Source organism: Mercenaria mercenaria, chromosome 2, assembly GCF_021730395.1.
Source record: "Mercenaria mercenaria strain notata chromosome 2, MADL_Memer_1, whole genome shotgun sequence".
NCBI classification, from domain to species: domain Eukaryota; kingdom Metazoa; phylum Mollusca; class Bivalvia; order Venerida; family Veneridae; genus Mercenaria; species Mercenaria mercenaria.
Window position 1 is genome coordinate 109,877,845 of NC_069362.1, and position 18,086 is coordinate 109,895,930.

At 36.0% G+C, this 18,086-nt stretch overlaps 1 protein-coding gene across 8 annotated transcripts in view; it reads left to right on the forward strand.

The window, feature by feature from the left end:
- Positions 1-18,086, forward strand: part of LOC123562448 (sushi, von Willebrand factor type A, EGF and pentraxin domain-containing protein 1-like) — a 447,821-nt gene that overhangs the window by 170,669 nt on the left and 259,066 nt on the right. For all 8 annotated transcript variants that reach the window (XM_053537519.1, XM_053537520.1, XM_053537522.1 and 5 more), the window contains exons 28-31: positions 4,496-4,654; positions 6,915-7,094; positions 7,569-7,640; positions 11,571-11,696. In XM_053537519.1, coding sequence (XP_053393494.1) covers positions 4,496-4,654; positions 6,915-7,094; positions 7,569-7,640; positions 11,571-11,696 — 537 coding nt within the window. The remainder of the gene's footprint in view (positions 1-4,495; positions 4,655-6,914; positions 7,095-7,568; positions 7,641-11,570; positions 11,697-18,086) is intronic.

Here is an 18,086-nt window from a genome sequence, read left to right on the forward strand (position 1 = left end):
TTGTGTAGGTTATTTCTGTCACTACTAGTAAAACTGATCAGTATTCATTTTAAAGTATATACAACTGACAATATCACTGTTGAAATAATAATGAAAAATAAGTCAAGGTCAAACCTGACATTAAAGGTCAAAGGTCATTTTCATGTAAAAATTCAAAATACAGCATTTTTAATTTCTTCTTCATTACAAATTATCTTGTCATTTTGTTCATTGAAAATAATTATGTCTTATGTTTATTTGTAAATCAATGTCAGCAATGCAGATCTAATTTCAAAAACAGTGATTGGTAAAGCTTATATCAAAGGTAAAAGGTGAAATTTGCGTGAAAGATCGCAAAAAGTAGCATTTTTGCAATACTTTTCATTGATTAAAGGTATTTTGTCATTATTAATATCTTATGGTTATTCCTTGAAGTTTTATACATGTATATATATGGGTCAATGTCAACAATGGAGATATCATAAGACATGAGTCTAGATCAGCCCTGATGTTAAAGTTTAAAATTCATTTTCGGGTAATAAATTCAAAAGATAGCACTGTTATTTTATTTCTTTGTTCAAACATATCTTGTTATATCTTGATGTTAATTCATTTTAATGTTAGCCTTTACTTCCTTACTTCCTTACTGCCTTCCATCTTCTTATGGCCGTTTTATATTTTATGATTAGATGGGGCAATGAACTGCACCGTATTCTGCAGGTCGCTGATATCTCTCCACGGCTTGGTCTCAGATGGGATGTCTGTTGGCCAAACTTTCTGGCGTGCTTCTTCCAGATAGGAACAGCTCTGCAGCATGTGAAACGGTGTTTGTTCCTCTGATCCGCACTGACATTTAGCTTTGTCTGCAATTCCCAGCTTCTTCATATGTTTTCTCAGGCCACAGTCTTCAGTGCGCAGACGGAAGACAGTTAATTGGCTGTTTAGCTTGTGTAGACAGTCCTAATTTGGCAGGTAACCTCCATTTATGTTCTTCCAGTCTGACGCAAAGCTGTTCTTCCACAGAGTCTGAGCTTCTCTGTATGAAGTTGGAGGTTGGGGCTGTATTTGTCTGGTTGCTGTCTTTGCAAGTTTGTGCGCAGCTTCATTTCCAGCTATGCCCACATGTGCAGGAATCTATCGAAATGCTACATTGTTGTTCTCAGGCAGGAGATTGATGTTTTTCAACAGCTGTCTGATTAAGTTGTCTGATGGACCTGCTGAGAGAGCCTAAAGAGCTGACTTGGGGTCTGTTAGGAATATATTGTCCCTTTTCTCCTCGCTCATACTGTTCGAGTGTCGCCGATGTGAGGGCTTGCATCTGGATCTGTAGTTGGAGCATCTCTTGCCGACTGTATGAGAGAGTATGAAGGAGGAGCTGTCTGAAAATTTGATGTAGGCACCACCCCAAGCTTTCTGAACTGCCTTTTCCACTGATCCATTGGTATATTCTTGGATGCAAGAGTGTGCTGGATAGCGGTTATTGATCATTTCTAGCGTAAGAGATTGTTGGTAAGCCTGATGTTGCTTTCCCTTTTCTTCTACTCCTGGCACCTCCAATCTGATCTTGGGAGCACATTGTCTGGGAACCCATTCATTTGGCTCGAGCGGCTCTGCCTCTATTTCCAGTGCTGCTGCTTTCTCTTTTTGCAGTTTTTTGATGATGTGGTTAAGACTCTGTCTTTTCAGTCTGTTCTTGGTTCTGCTCTCGAATTTTGAGTGGAGTGGGTGGGATGGTAGTCTCTTTGCCTTCTCTGCATGGACAAAAGCTTTGTACTCTCGTCTTGTCTCTAATTGTTCAGGGTTGGCTGTCTTTTCGATTTATTTTATTTGAGTTGTTTTCATTGCCCCGGGATTATCCTCAGACCTGAAATTTAACCTTGTCCAGTTTATCTTTACTGGTTTTGGAAGCAGGTACCAATGAGGTTGATGCGTACTCTGTTATGTACCGTACGTTGCCTGTGTAGACTTGCAGAGGATCTTTGCATTTAGTCCCCATCTTGTTCCAGCCAGGTTTTTTTCATAATGGCGAGTTTTTTGAAGGCCCTCTCCTTTGACCTTTAATGTCAGATTTGACCTTGACTAATTTTTCATTATTATTTCAAGAATGATATCATCTGTTATATATACTTTAAAATGAATAATAATTAGTTAATAGTTTTTAAATACCCTAAAAAAATAATGAAAAATCATTGCAAAATTACTGGGTGTTTTGGCTAATTTTCACGCAAATTTGACCTTTGACCTTTGATAATAGGTTTGGCTTTGCCTTATTTGGATAAGACCTACATTCCTGACCTTGCTTGACATGTATACATTAAAATAAATTGCCAACAGAAAATTCTAACAAGAGCTATTATTTTTGGACAAAGTAATGAGTAAGTATGCTACAATTTGATCTTTTACACAAAAATGACCCCTGACCTTTAATACCAGGTTCGACCTTGACTTATTTTATCTTCCATGTCATCGTCTGACATATACAGTAAAATGAAAAACGATCAGTTACTAAAATGACAAAACAAATACTTTTAAACAATAAAAATTATTACAAACAGGTGATATTATTGCAACATTTTATTCACTTTTTTGACCTTTGACCTTTGAAATTATGGTTGACCTTGAATGTTTTGAAATAATATGTGCATACCAGACGTCGCCTACTTTTTATACATTAAAATGAACTGATATTGTTGATTAATATCAACAAAATATCATTAACAAGAAGAAAAGTTAAAGAGCTATTTTTTCATTCTTTTACTTGAAAATGACTTTAACCCTTAATATCACATTTGAACTTGTATGTTTTAGACGATATCTTTATTACTGACATTGTGGGACATATATACATTAAAATAAATTACGAGCAATTACAAATAATGATCAGAAATAGCTGTTATATTTCAAACAGGAAACTATTCATGCAATTTTTCACAAAAAATTGACCTTTGACCTTTGATATAAGCTTTACCCTTGGCAGTTTTGTGGTTACCTTTACACTGCTGACTTTGCCTGACATACAGACATTAAAACGAATTAACTTCAGTGACTAACAATGTGAATACATATTAAAAACGTTAGAAAAAAGAAAATGTAACATTTTTCATATTTTTGCATGAAAATGAAATTTGACCTTCAATTATCAGGGTTGACCTTGACGTTTTGTAATAAGATTTACATTTCTGACTTTGACTGATATATACACATTACATATATGAAGCTGAGTGACTTATGATAACAAACTAATTTTTAAGAATAAAAGTAAATTTCAAATATGCCAATTTTTGTCATTTGTACATAAATTTGACCTTTGACCTTAAATAACAAGTTTGCCCTTCATTCCTTTTTGATGAATTTCTTTTTGCTGACATTGGTTGGCATATATACATTTACTGACACTAATATAGCTACTGTAATTAAACAGTGAAAAAACTGGTAGACGTAAACTTTACCCTACCCCCTAAATTTTTACAAGTGAGTTTTACCTCCCCTATCACAAACATAAGTGAACAAAATATAGATAGGTACGGCTTTGACACTTAAGAAATGGGTTTTCATGGAGGATATGAAATATTGTTTCCAAAAATGTATAAACTTCTTTTGGCCTCAATTGTTGCAATAAAAGTCCGTGAGCTCTCGGGCCAAGGCTGTTAGTGTAAGTATCTCCTTCAAGAGAGTAGCCAGATGGTGGTCAGACAGACTGTCAAGGTAAATTAAGTATCTCCTTCAGGATAGTAGCCAAATGTTGATCTGAAATGTGTCACTGAAGGCGTTTGTTGCGAATAGATTTCATGGATAAGCTGGTAGACCCTAGATGACAATTTGCAGTTTACGTGTTCGTAGTACACAGTTTTTGCATTCTCGGGCTTTCTTGACAAAAATAGTTTGTAAAATGGTCAAAGAATGTGGTAGTTTTATTAGGAGGATATGTAAATAAATAGAATTTGCTGATTGTCATTATGGATCAATTACGTTAAGGGACAAAGAATAATCTCCGGATTTTATCCCTGTGTGTTGTAAAACAAAATCTGTGAAATTATTTAATATCATGTGTATGGAGATTTTGGTTATAATTGCTGTTTCATAGGGATATACATCTGCTCAACCTTTAAATGTGACTTGAAAAGGAAATTATTCCATTCTCTTGCATTAAATTTTATGGATTTACATTACAATTTGGTCCCACACAAATATTAATGTTTTCACACTACTTGGCATGAGATAGGATACATGGAGTGTATATAGTCTACAGTTCTTTTGTCAGGAGTTAATTTGAGAAATATAGGAGTGAAAAAGATATTGAGTTTTGCACTAGTCTTCCTATTTTAGCTACTTGTTCATAGAGGATTCTTGTCTACCTTTGTATCAGAGTAGATCATGCACTGAGATATAAACACATACTTGGCAGTTTGGAACATGTAGGCTATATGGTTTACTATTATGTTGTCAGAAGTTAAAATGTGATCAACTAAATTTGAGAAATATATAAATGATATAATGCTTCAACTTTGTATTTCAGTAACCTGTCCCAGAGGATTCCGATCAAATTCGGGATTCTACCCCTGTACAGCATGTAGCATAGACACATATTGGACAGCCAAGGACACATGTACTCCGTGTCCAGGTGCCCGGTCAACTGTTGGCATTGAAGGAGCAACTGATGAAACAAAGTGCATTGGTAAAATAATAACAAAATAATAACTTAAGCTACTTGTTTAACTTTTATAATTATCTACTCCCATTTTTGAGGAATACTTTTATTTGACTCTCATTTTTAGGTAAAATGAGTGTCTTTCAAAAAAAAAAAATCAAATTCATACTTAACCCCAGTTTCGTTGCAGAACTTTGAAATACGGCCAAACTTGTAATTAAAGAATTTGAGAGTCAGGCCCCATATTCACAAAATATTTCGATTTCAGCTGAATTTGAGTTTCAAATTTCAGTATCAGTTTACTGAAACTTGAAGGTTGAATTCCATCTGAGACTGGCCAGCATACTGAATAGCCACTTGAAAACAATTTTAACTTAAAATCTAGTTTTTTACATGATATTTTAGAAGTAATAAGTTCCCAAACGTGGTTTTCCTAGAACAACCCGAGTTTTGAGTTCTTATGCGTAAAAATATATCATGAAGGCCGTAAGCCTGAGTGTTATATTGTTTCGCATAAGAACGAAAAACTCCAGTTATTCTACAATAAATCACGCTTGGGAACTTATTATTTAGATTCTTACACGACATACTAGTATCAACAGTGAAAAAAATGGTAACTACTTTTTACGACCGTGCTACGCACCTGGATCGGATGACGTCATTGCACGCGAGTGGTTTATTGCAGAATAACCCGAGATAAATTTTGCTCTACATGTATGTAGGTTATTTGCTGGTCGTGTTGGAATTAGATATAAATGAGTTTTATCACCATACTCGTGCAGCTAAGACTGAACACAGTTTTCTGAACACAGGGTCAGATGTCCATTTTTTTTTCATAATCTCATAATTAAGTATAATAGACTCAGATTTCGTATTTGAATTATGAACAGTATATATAGTTTATGCAAACATTATAATTTGAAAATATGAACAATTATTGTATATACATCCCTCCCCCAGCTGGTAGTTTATGAAAACATGAACAATTTTATGTATTTAAACAGTTAAATGCATTAAGTTCATAATAAAACACACTTGATAAATATCTAGCTAAACACAGTATAAATGTGTTCTTCCTTTAAAAAACACAGTATAAATGTGTCTTCCTTTAAAAAACACATTTTTTTGGTAACATCTGATACCATACAACATTTTTTTTAAATTATGAATACAGTTCTACATTAATGAAACTTAACCAGTAGGTTTACCTCAATAAATTCTCATGATGCTTTATCTGGGGTCAAAAAATAGGTCACTTGGTGAAATCATACTATCCTAAATGCTACATCTTCAAACTGAGCTACATAAAATCTTAGAATGGTTGTATTGATAAAATACAGGTCAGGATTAACACTAGGTCTTTAAGGGTTAAAAAGGGTCATTTGGTCAAGTCATAGGAAACCCTATTGATGCATTTCCATTTTGTTCTACATGAAACTTAGTCAGAAATCTAGGCAGTCAATTTCATGGAATCATATATCATTGAATACTTGCTGATAGACTATAGGGCATATGTTCAACTTGCTCTTTGTAAAAGCTGGCTTAGAGGAACTCTGAATCAAGTTAAAAACTTGCTTGTCTAGAGTCAAAAACTAAGTAAATTATGAAATACTGTAATATCTTTATAGTTTATTTGGGACTTATTTTGGTTATTCTTTTTGTTTTCTTTTATTAATATGTTTTCATGATCTTGTCTAACTTCGAATTTCCCAACAGACAACTTAAATCCTATTCCTATGGTCTTTAAATTAAAACAACAGATCTCTAGGTATAAAATCTTACCACAGAAAGGAGTAAACACAAAATACAGATCTCTAGGTATAAAATCTTACCACAGAAAGGAGTAAACACAAAATACAGATCTCTAGGTATAAAATCTTACCACAGAAAGGAGTAAAAACAAAATACAGGTCTCTAGGTATAAAATCTTACCACAGAAAAGAGTAAAAACAAAATACAGATCTCTAGGTATAAAATCTTACCACAGAAAGGAGTAAAAACAAAATACAGGTCTCTAGGTATAAAATCTTACCACAGGAAGGAGTAAAAACAAAATATAGGTTGTTGATGTGAAATATGTTTATCTATACAGTCCAACTTTGTTTCCTCGGACTTAAATAATTTGAGCACTGCCCCTCTCTCTTGAACTCATCATTAGGTCCCGGCAAAGTCCCTGTATAATGTAAATTGTTCAATGACTTGAACTACTGATAACTCAAAACAGATTTGCCGGTCTGGTTGAGTTTGAATAACCGAAATGTGACTGTATAGTTATATATTGTTTCAGAGCCATGTCCTAAGGGTACATACTCAAAAACAGGATATAATGTAAATGGCTGCACATCATGCCCACTGAACTTTTACCAGGATGAAACAACACAAAGGACTTGCAAGCGATGTTTCAACAACCAGAGGACGTCTGCAACAGGAAGCATCAGTTTTAGCAATTGTACTGATGTCACTGATGGTAAGTGTATTGTAAATGGTTACAAAATGGTGTATTACCTTTTAGAAAAAAGCAATCTCGAAATGAGCATTGTTGGAGCAAATTATATCCTCATGTGCTGCCTGGTATTTGCACACTTAACAAATGTCAAATGAAAAAGAAGAAAGCATATTCCAGCATATCTGGGACCAAAAAATACAAACATATACTAAGTGTTGTTAATGGAGTTAAAACTTCAGTGAGACATTATGATAAATGTAATATGCAAATTATGTACAGCCCTGGACCTACAGTGCCTACATGTAGATAAATTATCAGCCATGAACCATTTTAAGTTGCTGTCAGATCACGCTTTCATCTTCTAAAAAAATGCTGAACATGCATTACCCTATTAAACTGTCTTTGTGTTAAAGCCAAGTTAAAACAATAAATGCTCTTTTGTCAAACTTTTGATAGAAAACTGTTTATATTTTTCTAAAACCTGTTTTATTTCAGTATGTGACAGAACAACTTGCAATGATTTTGGTGATTGCTCATACAAACGTGGTTATAGGGAGTGTACATGTGGTACGTAATTTTTTGTGCCCCCCATGATTGGTGGGGGCATATAGATTTGCTCTTATCCGTCCGTCCTTCCGTCCGTCCTTCCGAGAATATTGTGTCGCACCTAGCTCCAAAAGTATTTGACGCAGAGTTACAAACCTTTACATGAATGTTGGTCAGCATGTGTAGTTGTGCACCTGGGGTTTCGCGTCCGGATTCATTCAGTCGTGTAGGAGTTATGGCCCCTGACTTTGTAAAAATTGGTCATTTTAGTGTTGTGTCACGACTATCTCCAAAAGTATTTGACGTAGAGTCAGAAAACTTTACAGGAATGTGTAGTTGTGCAACTGGGGTTTCTCGTCCGGATTCATTCAGTCATGTAGGAGTTATGGCCCCTGACTTAGTTAAAAATTTGTCATTTTAATGTTGTGTCTCGCTTAGCTCCAAAAGTATTTGACCTAGACTCACCATAGTTTACAGGAATTTTGGTCAGCATGTGCAGTTGTGCACCTGGGGTTTCGCGTCCGGATTCATTCAGTATTGTAGGAGTTATGGCCCCTGACCTAGGAAAAAATTATCATTTTAATGTTTTGTCGCGCGTAGTTCCGAAAATATTTTACCTACAGTCATTATTTCACTACACAAGACCAGACTTCTTGTCCAGACTTACTAAAAAAAAGTTTGTGAAACATGTATGTTAAAATGCACTTGACCTAGAATCATAAAACATTAGAGGATTGTTTTATAGCCTATGAAGTAAGTGTTCTCTTTAGGATTTTACTCAGCTAGGCCAGAGTTATGGCCAACTAAGTGAAAAATACACATAAGGTTCTTAAAAGTTTGTGTTGCAAACATCTTAAAAATTGTTTAACCTGAGTCATTAAACCATGTTACAGTGGCAGGAGTAGGGGCCCCTATGTCCTATGGACACATATCTAGTTTATTTTTGCTTTTGGTTGCGGTTTGAGTCACACAGATACAGTGAAGGCCATATCGTGACTTTGTCAGGTCTTGATGGTGAAGGAAGACCCAAGATCATCTTTCTTGTATTATTTCAGGCATAAGTAGAACAATGAGGATTCCTTAAGCATGCGGATAGCTTCCCCACACCCAAGGTTAGGTTTCAGACCAACATTTGTGAGGGGCAAGTGATTCAAAGTCTGGCACTTTAACCACCTTACCACAAAGGTCCCTGATAACTTGAAGTTGGGTATTAATGTCATTGAGGTCTCCAGGGTTTGGAATAAGGGTTATTTATTTGGAGTATTTTGCAGACAAGAGCTTTATTCATCTGATGTATCATGCAGACAGGAGCTTTAACCCTTACCCTGATAAATTTCTATAATGAACGTGTCCATCTTTCAATTTGGACCGTACCATTAACTGTTAAAAGGGGTGCTTACTAAAAAGATACTGACTGAATAGCAAACAGTGCAGACCATGATCACACTGCACGGATATGCAGGCTGATCGCAGTCTGCATTGGTCGCTATGGCAGAATCATTTGCCGCCAGCAAGCTAAGCGTTAATTACATCTGGGGTTTCTTGCAGACAAGATATTCTTTATTTGGGGTTTCTTTCAGACAAGAGCTTTATTATGTCCTCCCCACCCCCAAACTTGTGTATACATTGTTTTTGCTTTTCCATCTGTCCACTGCATTTCCGATCAATAACTAAAGAAACATATGACATAAAACCTTCAAACTTCAAAGGGTGGTAGGCCCCTATTTATTTTTTGGGTCACTCATTCAAAGGTCAAGGTCAAGGTCACTAAGCCACTTGACTAAAGGATGAGGACATGCAGAGAAGATGACCCCTATTTATTTTGGGGTCATCCCATTAAAGGTCATGGTCAGAGAGACCAGAACATGGAAATCCATTTCCGGTCAATAACTTGAGAACCATTTGATCTAGAACCTTCAAACTGCATAGGATGATAGGACTTACAAAGAACATGACTCCTATTGTCTTTGGGATCACTCTATCAAAGGTCAAGGTCACAGGAGCCATCTGCCAGTCACACTTCATTTTTGATCAATAACTAGAAAACCATTTGACCTACAGTCTACAAACTAGATCTACCTAATATTTTTGGGGTTACTCGATCAAAAGTCAAGGTCACAGGAGTCTGAACATGGAAAAGTATTCCTGCTTAATAACTTAAGAACCACTTAACCCAGAATGTTAAAACATCATAGCATGATTCGACATTCAGAGTAGATGACCCCTATTGATGTTTTGACCACTCAGTAAAAGGTCAAGGTCACAGGACCAGAACATGGAAAACTGTTTCCATTCCATAATTTGAGAACCACTAGGCCCAAAATTATGAAACTTTTTGGGATGATTGGACATGCCGAGTTGATTTCTTGCTTGTAACTACTATGCATTTGGGGAGACGTGTGCTTTTCTACAAACGCATCATCTACTTCATTTGGGGAATCTTGCAGACAAAAGCTTTACTCATTTGGGGTATCTTGCAGACAAGAGCTTTTCTCCAGCATGTATTGGTTCCCATTGGGATACCTTATACCAGCAGAACTCTTTCTTTGAAAGTGCTACTTCTTTGGTTATTAGTGTAAAAGATGCAGTGATTCTGTTAGAAAAGTGCATATTATGTCCTGCTCTTTGATGAGTTATAACAGTTCACATTACGGGTTTGTACATCCCATTTCACATCATGCTACAATATATGATGCGTTTGCATATGACCTGATAGATGATTTTAGATGTACATTTTGTATTTACATTTACTATGCTATTTAATTTGAGATGTATCTACATTTACCATGATGTTTGATTTCAAATGTATTTACATTTACAATGATGTTTGATTTCAGATGTAATTATACCCCCACAAAACGATGTGGGGTGGGGGTGGGGTGGGGGGAGGTGTATATAGGAGTGAGCTTGGCGGTCGGTCGGCCGGTCCGTTGGTTTCTGTGGTTTCCGGATGATAACTCATGAAAGGCTTGACCGATTTGAATAATTTTGGTTCACAGGTGTAACATCAGAAAATACCGGCCAAGTTCGAATTTGGGGTCAACAGGTCAAAGGTCAAGGTCACAGTGACCCTGAACAGTTAAAAAGTTTCCGGATGATAACTTGAGAACGATTGGGTCTATGATCACATATTTTGGTACACAGGTGTAACATCATAAAATACAGGTCAAGTTCGACTTTGGGGTCTGTACGTCAAAGGTCAAGGTCACAGTGACTCGGAATAGTTAAATGGTTTCCTGATGATAACTTGAGAACACTTGGGCCTAGGATCATAATTTTTGGTACACAGATGTACCATCTTGAAATACAGGTCAAGTTCTCAACTTGAGAATGCCTGGGTCTAGGATCTTAAATTTTTGTACACAGGTGTAACATGATTAAATACAGGTCATGTTCGACTTTGAGGTTAGTAGATCAAAGGTCAAGGTCACAGTAACACGAAACAGTTAAACGGTTTCCAGATGATAACTTGAGAACGTTTGGGTCTAGGATCATGAAAATTGATAATGAGGTCGGTTATGACCAGCAAATAACCCCTAATGATTTTGAGGTCAGCAGGTCACAGGTCAAGGTCACAGTGATCCGGAACACTTAAACGGTTTTCGGACAATAACATCACAACGCTTGGGACTAGGATCACGAAATTTAATAGGGAGGTTGGTCATGACCAGCAGATGAACCTTAATTATTTCGGGTTCCAAAGGTCAAAGGTCATTTAAACCTTTTCCGGACAATAAGTTGAGAACGCTTGGGCCGAGGGTCATGAAACTTCATCGGGAGGTTGACCATGACCAGCAGATGATCTCTATCGATTTTAAGGTCAGTAGGTCAAAGGTCAAGCAAGTTAAGCTTTGACATTTGCTTAGTTCTGTGACAAAACCATATTGTGGGGTTATAATTCGTCACTCCTGTGACAACTCCAGTTAAATTTATCATAATGTTTGATTTCAGATCTTGGTAACTATGATGATAGATGTCAGAATATGTACCATATTTGTGATGGAAATCCTTGCACTTATGGGGCCACATGTGTTAGAGGGGCAACTCCAACAGATTACACTTGTACCTGTAGAACAGGTTATGTACATAGAATTCTTATTATAGCAAAGTAACATTTTACCACTGTAAACTTAAATTTTTAATTAAAGCATCCAACACCAACAACTTTGATACATTATCGTAGCAAATTTTCATTTATTGATCTTAACAATTGTTAAGAAATTTCTTTCATAGTTCAGAATTTGCCTAATTTTTACAGTATAGACTTTAAAATTCAATGTTTACATTTTTATACGCACATCTCTGGAAGAGCAGGGCATATTATGTGAACACTTGTGGCGGAAGGGCTCTCTAAGTCAAACAGTTTTCATCTGATAACTTAGTGACAATGTTTTTGGGTATAATATCTCGGCTGATTTCGATAATCAGCAAAATCGCCCTAGGCACTCTTGGATTATGACCCTTGAATTACTCAAAAATGTGCAAATTTAGCCTTTTCCGCTCTCTTAGTCAAACAGTTTTCATCAGGTCTTCAACAAACTTGCTGACAATGTTTGTGGGCAAAATATCTCGGCCAAGTTTGATAACCAGCCAAACCGTCCAAGGCACTCTTGGATTATGGCCCCTGAATTAGGCCAGATTCGATGACGGGCATATTTTGTGACAGTCTGCCACTCTTGTTCAGAAATATCTTGTTTTTTTCAGAATTACCCTAATTATGACAGTACAGCCATTTATTTCTTCCTATGATTCCCACTGAAATATTTTCTGATTTGTAATACAAGTAAAGAATATGCTCTTCCTTTTGAATTTCATCTTAAAGTTTGTAGCTTCGAACTTTTTTATTTTTAGACTTTTAAGAAAATGGTGAAAAAATACACTATATGTTGATGATAATATGTGAAACAAAATTCTCATAAAATGCGTATGCATGCCTTACACTTAAGGTTAACAAAAGAAATGAAACAAACAAACTCTCATTTTAACTTATGTTTTTTCTCAATTCTACCGGCTAAATTCGATATTTTTCTATGAAGTAGCTAATTATATATTTCACTTAAAGTTAATTTCTCATGTTCTCCCAAATATCCTGTTACTATACCAAATGTACAAAGCATATGGGAGCTATGTAGGAGTCAAGCATATCTGTCTGTTTGTCTGTCCATATAAGTAATTAAAGTTTGTTCTGCATGTTTTCAACCTCGGGAAAGTTTGATCGAACTTGCATCAATTTTTTACCTGAATAAGATAAAGTGCAGAGTACACAACCCAGGTCTGAAAGTCCAAGGTCAAGGTCACACTCTGAGGTCAAATAGCTTTAAATTTTTGTCTGCTCCATATCTTCTAAACTGCTGGGAAGATTTTCATAAAACCTACATTGGATATATACCTCATCAAGAAAAAGTACGTTGTGCACAATTCATATTAAAATATAGGTCTGACTCTTGGAGGTCAGTTTTCAAACCTCTGAACTGTGTCATTTGACTCATTATCATTTCTTCTAAATTGTTTTGAAATAGTTATATTATCTCAAAACAATATGCAAAGTAGATTTAAGATGAAGGTTTGCAAAATTTAATGCCTTGAATTCTTTTAATCTTTATAAAAGGCATATTACATTGCCCAAATACGGGATTTATATGGATATCTGATTCTGCAAAACTCGTGGAATGAATTTTTTGTAATTATAATGATATTAATATGACTTCAATCTTGGAAACAAAAGTAATTTATTCTTTGCACACTTGTTTATCATCATTGGGTGTCTGTGTAGGCCAAGACCGATAAGTCTGATTGCATTTTGTTAGAATTATAGCCATTTTTATTCTTTGAAAATTTGAATTTCTTAGTGAAAAATTTTGCTTAGGTCAGCCTTTTTTCAAAAAGGATACAGCTTTGAAACTTTGCACACTTGTTTATCATTATAAGTTGACTATGTAGACCAAGAACCATAACTCTAACTTATATTTTGTTAGAATTATGGCCCCTTTTGTACTTCAGAACTGTAACTATTTTTCTTACATACTGTCCAGCACTTGCAGACGATTTATTTATTTATTTGGGTTTTACGGCGCACCAACATAGTATAGGTTATATGGCGCCAAACAGGACTACAGATTTTGGTTCCACATCTCATTTACATGAGATATAGAGTCAAAATTTGCATACCTGCTGGAATCACAGAGTTACTGCAAAACCAAGTGTTAAGACCCTATTAGTCGCCTCTTACGATCATGCAAGGGTAAGGCAGTGGTTCCAGTTCTTTTCATACACAGATCGTCCCAGAACCACATGGGGCCAAGTGATGGCACTCGTAGGCGGTGCTCTTGTTATCCCCCCGCCAAAGGCGAAGGGGATATTAGAAATGCTCTCCGTCCGTGCGTGCGTCCGTCCGTACGTCCGCAACGATCTTTGTCCGAACTCCAAAAGTACTGGAGGGATTTTCTTCAAACTTCGTACACTGATAGAACACATTGGGAGGAAGTGCAGTATGCAAGAGCAATAACTCTACCTTGCCTATTTTTTGAGTTATTCCCCTTTATCATATTTTCTTAAAAAATTTTGTCCGGAGCATAACTCCAAAAGTACTAGAGGGATTTTCTTCAAACTTCATACACTGATAGAACACATTGGGAGGAAGTGCATTGTGCAAGAACAATAACTCTACCCTGTCTATATTTTTAGTTATTCCCCTTTATCATATTTTCTTTAAAAAATTTGTCCGGAGCATAACTCCAAAAGTACTGGAGGGATTTTCTTCGAACTTCATACACTGATAGAACACATTGGGAGGAAGTGCATTGTGCAAGAACAATAACTCTACCTTGCCTACTTTTTGAGTTATTCTCCTTTATCATATTTTTAAAAAAAAATTGTCCGCAGCATATCTTTTTCATGCATGGAGGGATTTTGATATATCTTGGCACAAATGTTCACCACCACGAGGTATGCGCAAGAACCAGGTCCCTAGTTTTAAGGTCAAGGTCACTCTTAGAGGTCATAGGATACAAGAATGAAAACCTTGTCCGGAGCACTTCTTCTTCATGCATAGAGGGATTTTGATATAACTTGGCACAAATGTTCACCACCGCAAGACAGAGTGTCATGCACAAGATCCAGGTCCCTAGGTCTAAGGTCAAGGTCACACACTTAGAGGCCAAAGGTCAGATACAAGAATGACTTTGTCCGAAGCATTTCTTCTTCATGCATGGAAGGAAGCATTTCTTCTTCATGCATGGAGGGATTTTGATGTAACTTGGCACAATTATACACCATCATGAGACGAAGTGTCATGCGCAGTTCCCTTCTTTAGAATTACTTCCCTTTGTTGTTACTTGAAATAACTTTTATTGTAACTTTTTTCATTACTAGTCGTAGGGAAAAATCGAGACCACTTTTCAGTAGTACAACATGCATGCTACATCCAATTTTGAGGTGTATTTTGACCAATCTCTACCTAGTAAAGATTTTTTTGTGGACTTACAATTTTTTTTTTTTTTTAAAGATTAACTTCCATTAGTTGTTACTATAAATAACTTATGTTGTAACATTTTCTTATAATTGACCACAGGGAAAAAACAAGACCACTTTTCTGTGGTACAACCTGGATGTTACTTTCCAATTTTAGGTGTATTTTAAGACATCTCTACCTGATAATTAGTTTTTTTTTGTGGACTTAGAAAAACAAAAGACTTACAATGATTACTAAACAACCACAAAATCAAAATTCCATTTGCAAATACAGCTGCTAGAGTAAAGAAATTTGCTGTGACGGGCATATATTGTGACATTCTGGCACTCTTGTTCCCTGTTAGCTTTCCATTCCTTCTTTTTACAGTAGCCATATAGAAAAACATCATACAGCTATACTGTTCATGAAAATTAATAAAATTTAGCAGTAAACCACCTTACCACTGAATAATTCTTTCTTCCACATCTTTAAAACCCCTGATGTAGACCACAACTAAACGGTTTTTCAAAGCTTCTCCCAAAATGAATACTTTCAGACACTAACTTGCCAGGAACTTTAGCCTTCAATTATAATATGCCCGGCGGGGGGATTGGCCATGTCTAACATGGCTCTTGTTTAAAGATTGGTATCAGCAAATATTAACTATCTTTTCAAATGTAAGTTAAGCGCATCAAATATTTGCAAAATTTTGCAACATGTGTGATGAAACTATAATTAGGAGTGCCAAAGAATTCATCCAGTATTGAAAAGAGTAAATGATTACCTTAAAACATAAGACAGGAATCGTGAAGTTTATTTAGAAGATGAATTCAGCAAATTACTACAAGGCAGTATTTGATTTGTCATATTACTGTGTAAGTTCTCAAGATATTTAAGATGAAATATAGGGAAGAAATGCAATCTTATGTACATTTCAGGAAATACCTTTAATTTATCATTCAAAAAGCAAATAAAACAAAATACTTAACGATATGTCATTATTATTCAATAAGAATAATATAAAACATTACATCATATGACATTTATCATAAGGGGTAACAAGTAATGTCAGATAATAATATTTAATGTTTGGACAAGGAGTGCCGGAGCAACTGTCCAAACAGTCGGTCCAGAAGAACTAGCGAGCCTGAATGTGTAAAAACGGAGTGCTGATCGAAGCAAATTTTTGTCCATAAAAATGTGTAGCGAGACTGCAATATTATGACAGGGAGTTCCGAAGCAACTGTCGACATGAATAGCAAATTAAGCAAATGGCAAAACCTGTTGTGTATAAGGCAAGCTATTATTGGAATCTACGGGCATAGATGCAACTTTAATTGAAACCAATCAAGTCAAAAACTTGGCAAGTGCAACAATAAACTACGCAAACTAGGCAAATATAGCAAGCGCAACAGTAAACTAAGCAAGCTAGGATTGCCAGATCACTTGGGCAAAACCTAGAAATGCAAACAGAATTTCAGGCTTACAATCAAAGTTTATCTAACCGCGATTCAAATTACTCTGTGTATTATTATTATTATAAATACGTCAGTCGAATATGCCCTCAAACCGACGGGAATGAGGCCAAGGCCCCAACATCGATTTAGGAGAAAATTCTACAGTCAGATACAATACAATATCAAATAGTAAAATAATTTTGTGTATAAGCAGTAAAGTTTTATGGCTCGCATGTTCAACACTCGACCGACAGAATTTTTACGACAAGTGACAGAGTTATATGAGAATAGAGTAATTTACTTAAAAGAATTGTCAATCATCGTTTATATTCAATTTCCCAAAGACTGTTATGAACAGTTAATACACTTGAGAAAGCGACTATTATTTGTGGAATCATTATGCTTACGTTCATCACAAAGAATGCAATAACAATCAAAGTACTGAAAGTACAGAAAGGCTGGCTACCACAAAGCACTGAAAGAAAACTGTGCGGGAAAGATGTTTGCAAAATCTTAGATATTATGGGTTTTCCATATTAAACTAAGGCGAGCATAGGGTATTGTTGTGATGAACCATCTTGATTAACTTGTGCATCCAAGTTAAAGTTCAATCAAGAAACAAGGGGCCTCCGTGGCCGAGTGGTTAGAGTCGTTGACTTCAAACCATTTGCCCCTCATCGATGTAGGTTCGAAACCTCATTTGGGGCGTAGAATTCTTCACGTGAGGAAGCCATCCAGCTGGCTTACGGAAGGTCGGTGGTTCTACCCAGGTGCCCGCTCGTGATGAAATAGTGCACGGAGGGGCACCTGGGGTCTTCCTCCACCATTAAAGCTGGAAAGTCGCCATATGACCTAAAATTGTGTCGGTGCGACGTTAAACCCAACAAAGCCAAAGTCAATCAAGAAACATAGTTTATCGGACGTGAACATGGGTCCAAGAGAGTAAACTGTAGTTTAATCCCGTTATACTGTGTGTTCGCTCGAAAATTTATGTTAGTATTCGATAATCCTAGTTTTTCGACAAAGAATTTAATTATTGGATAATCTGATTGCCGAAAACCATTGTTTACGGAGGTGAACCTATCTTTACGACCATGATCTTGGGTTTACGTGCGTGAACCATAGTTTATGAATGTGAACGTAGGTTTATGTTCGAAAAACTTTGGTTCATCGAACAAAACTATGATTTTTGGTCATTATCCTATGTTCACCAGCGTTAACCTATGTTTACAGTCGTAAACCCGTGTTCACGGTCGTAAACCTAAGTTCTCGATCATTAACATGTGTTCACGGTCGTAAGTTATGGTTTACACTCGTGAAACCTGGGTTCGCGGGCGTGTTTTTGCTCGAAAATATGGGTAAGTATTAGAAAAACCTGGTTTACGTTCGAAAACCCTTGTTTATCTATAATTGTTAATTCTAGTTTTTTTACTATTAACCTGGTTACACGTTATTTTTGGACAATTGGCGTGCCATAACCGTTTATATATGTTTCTTAAGAGGCGATAATGAACATTGAGGGACATAATATCAGATAAAATATAAAGGTAACAAGCACAA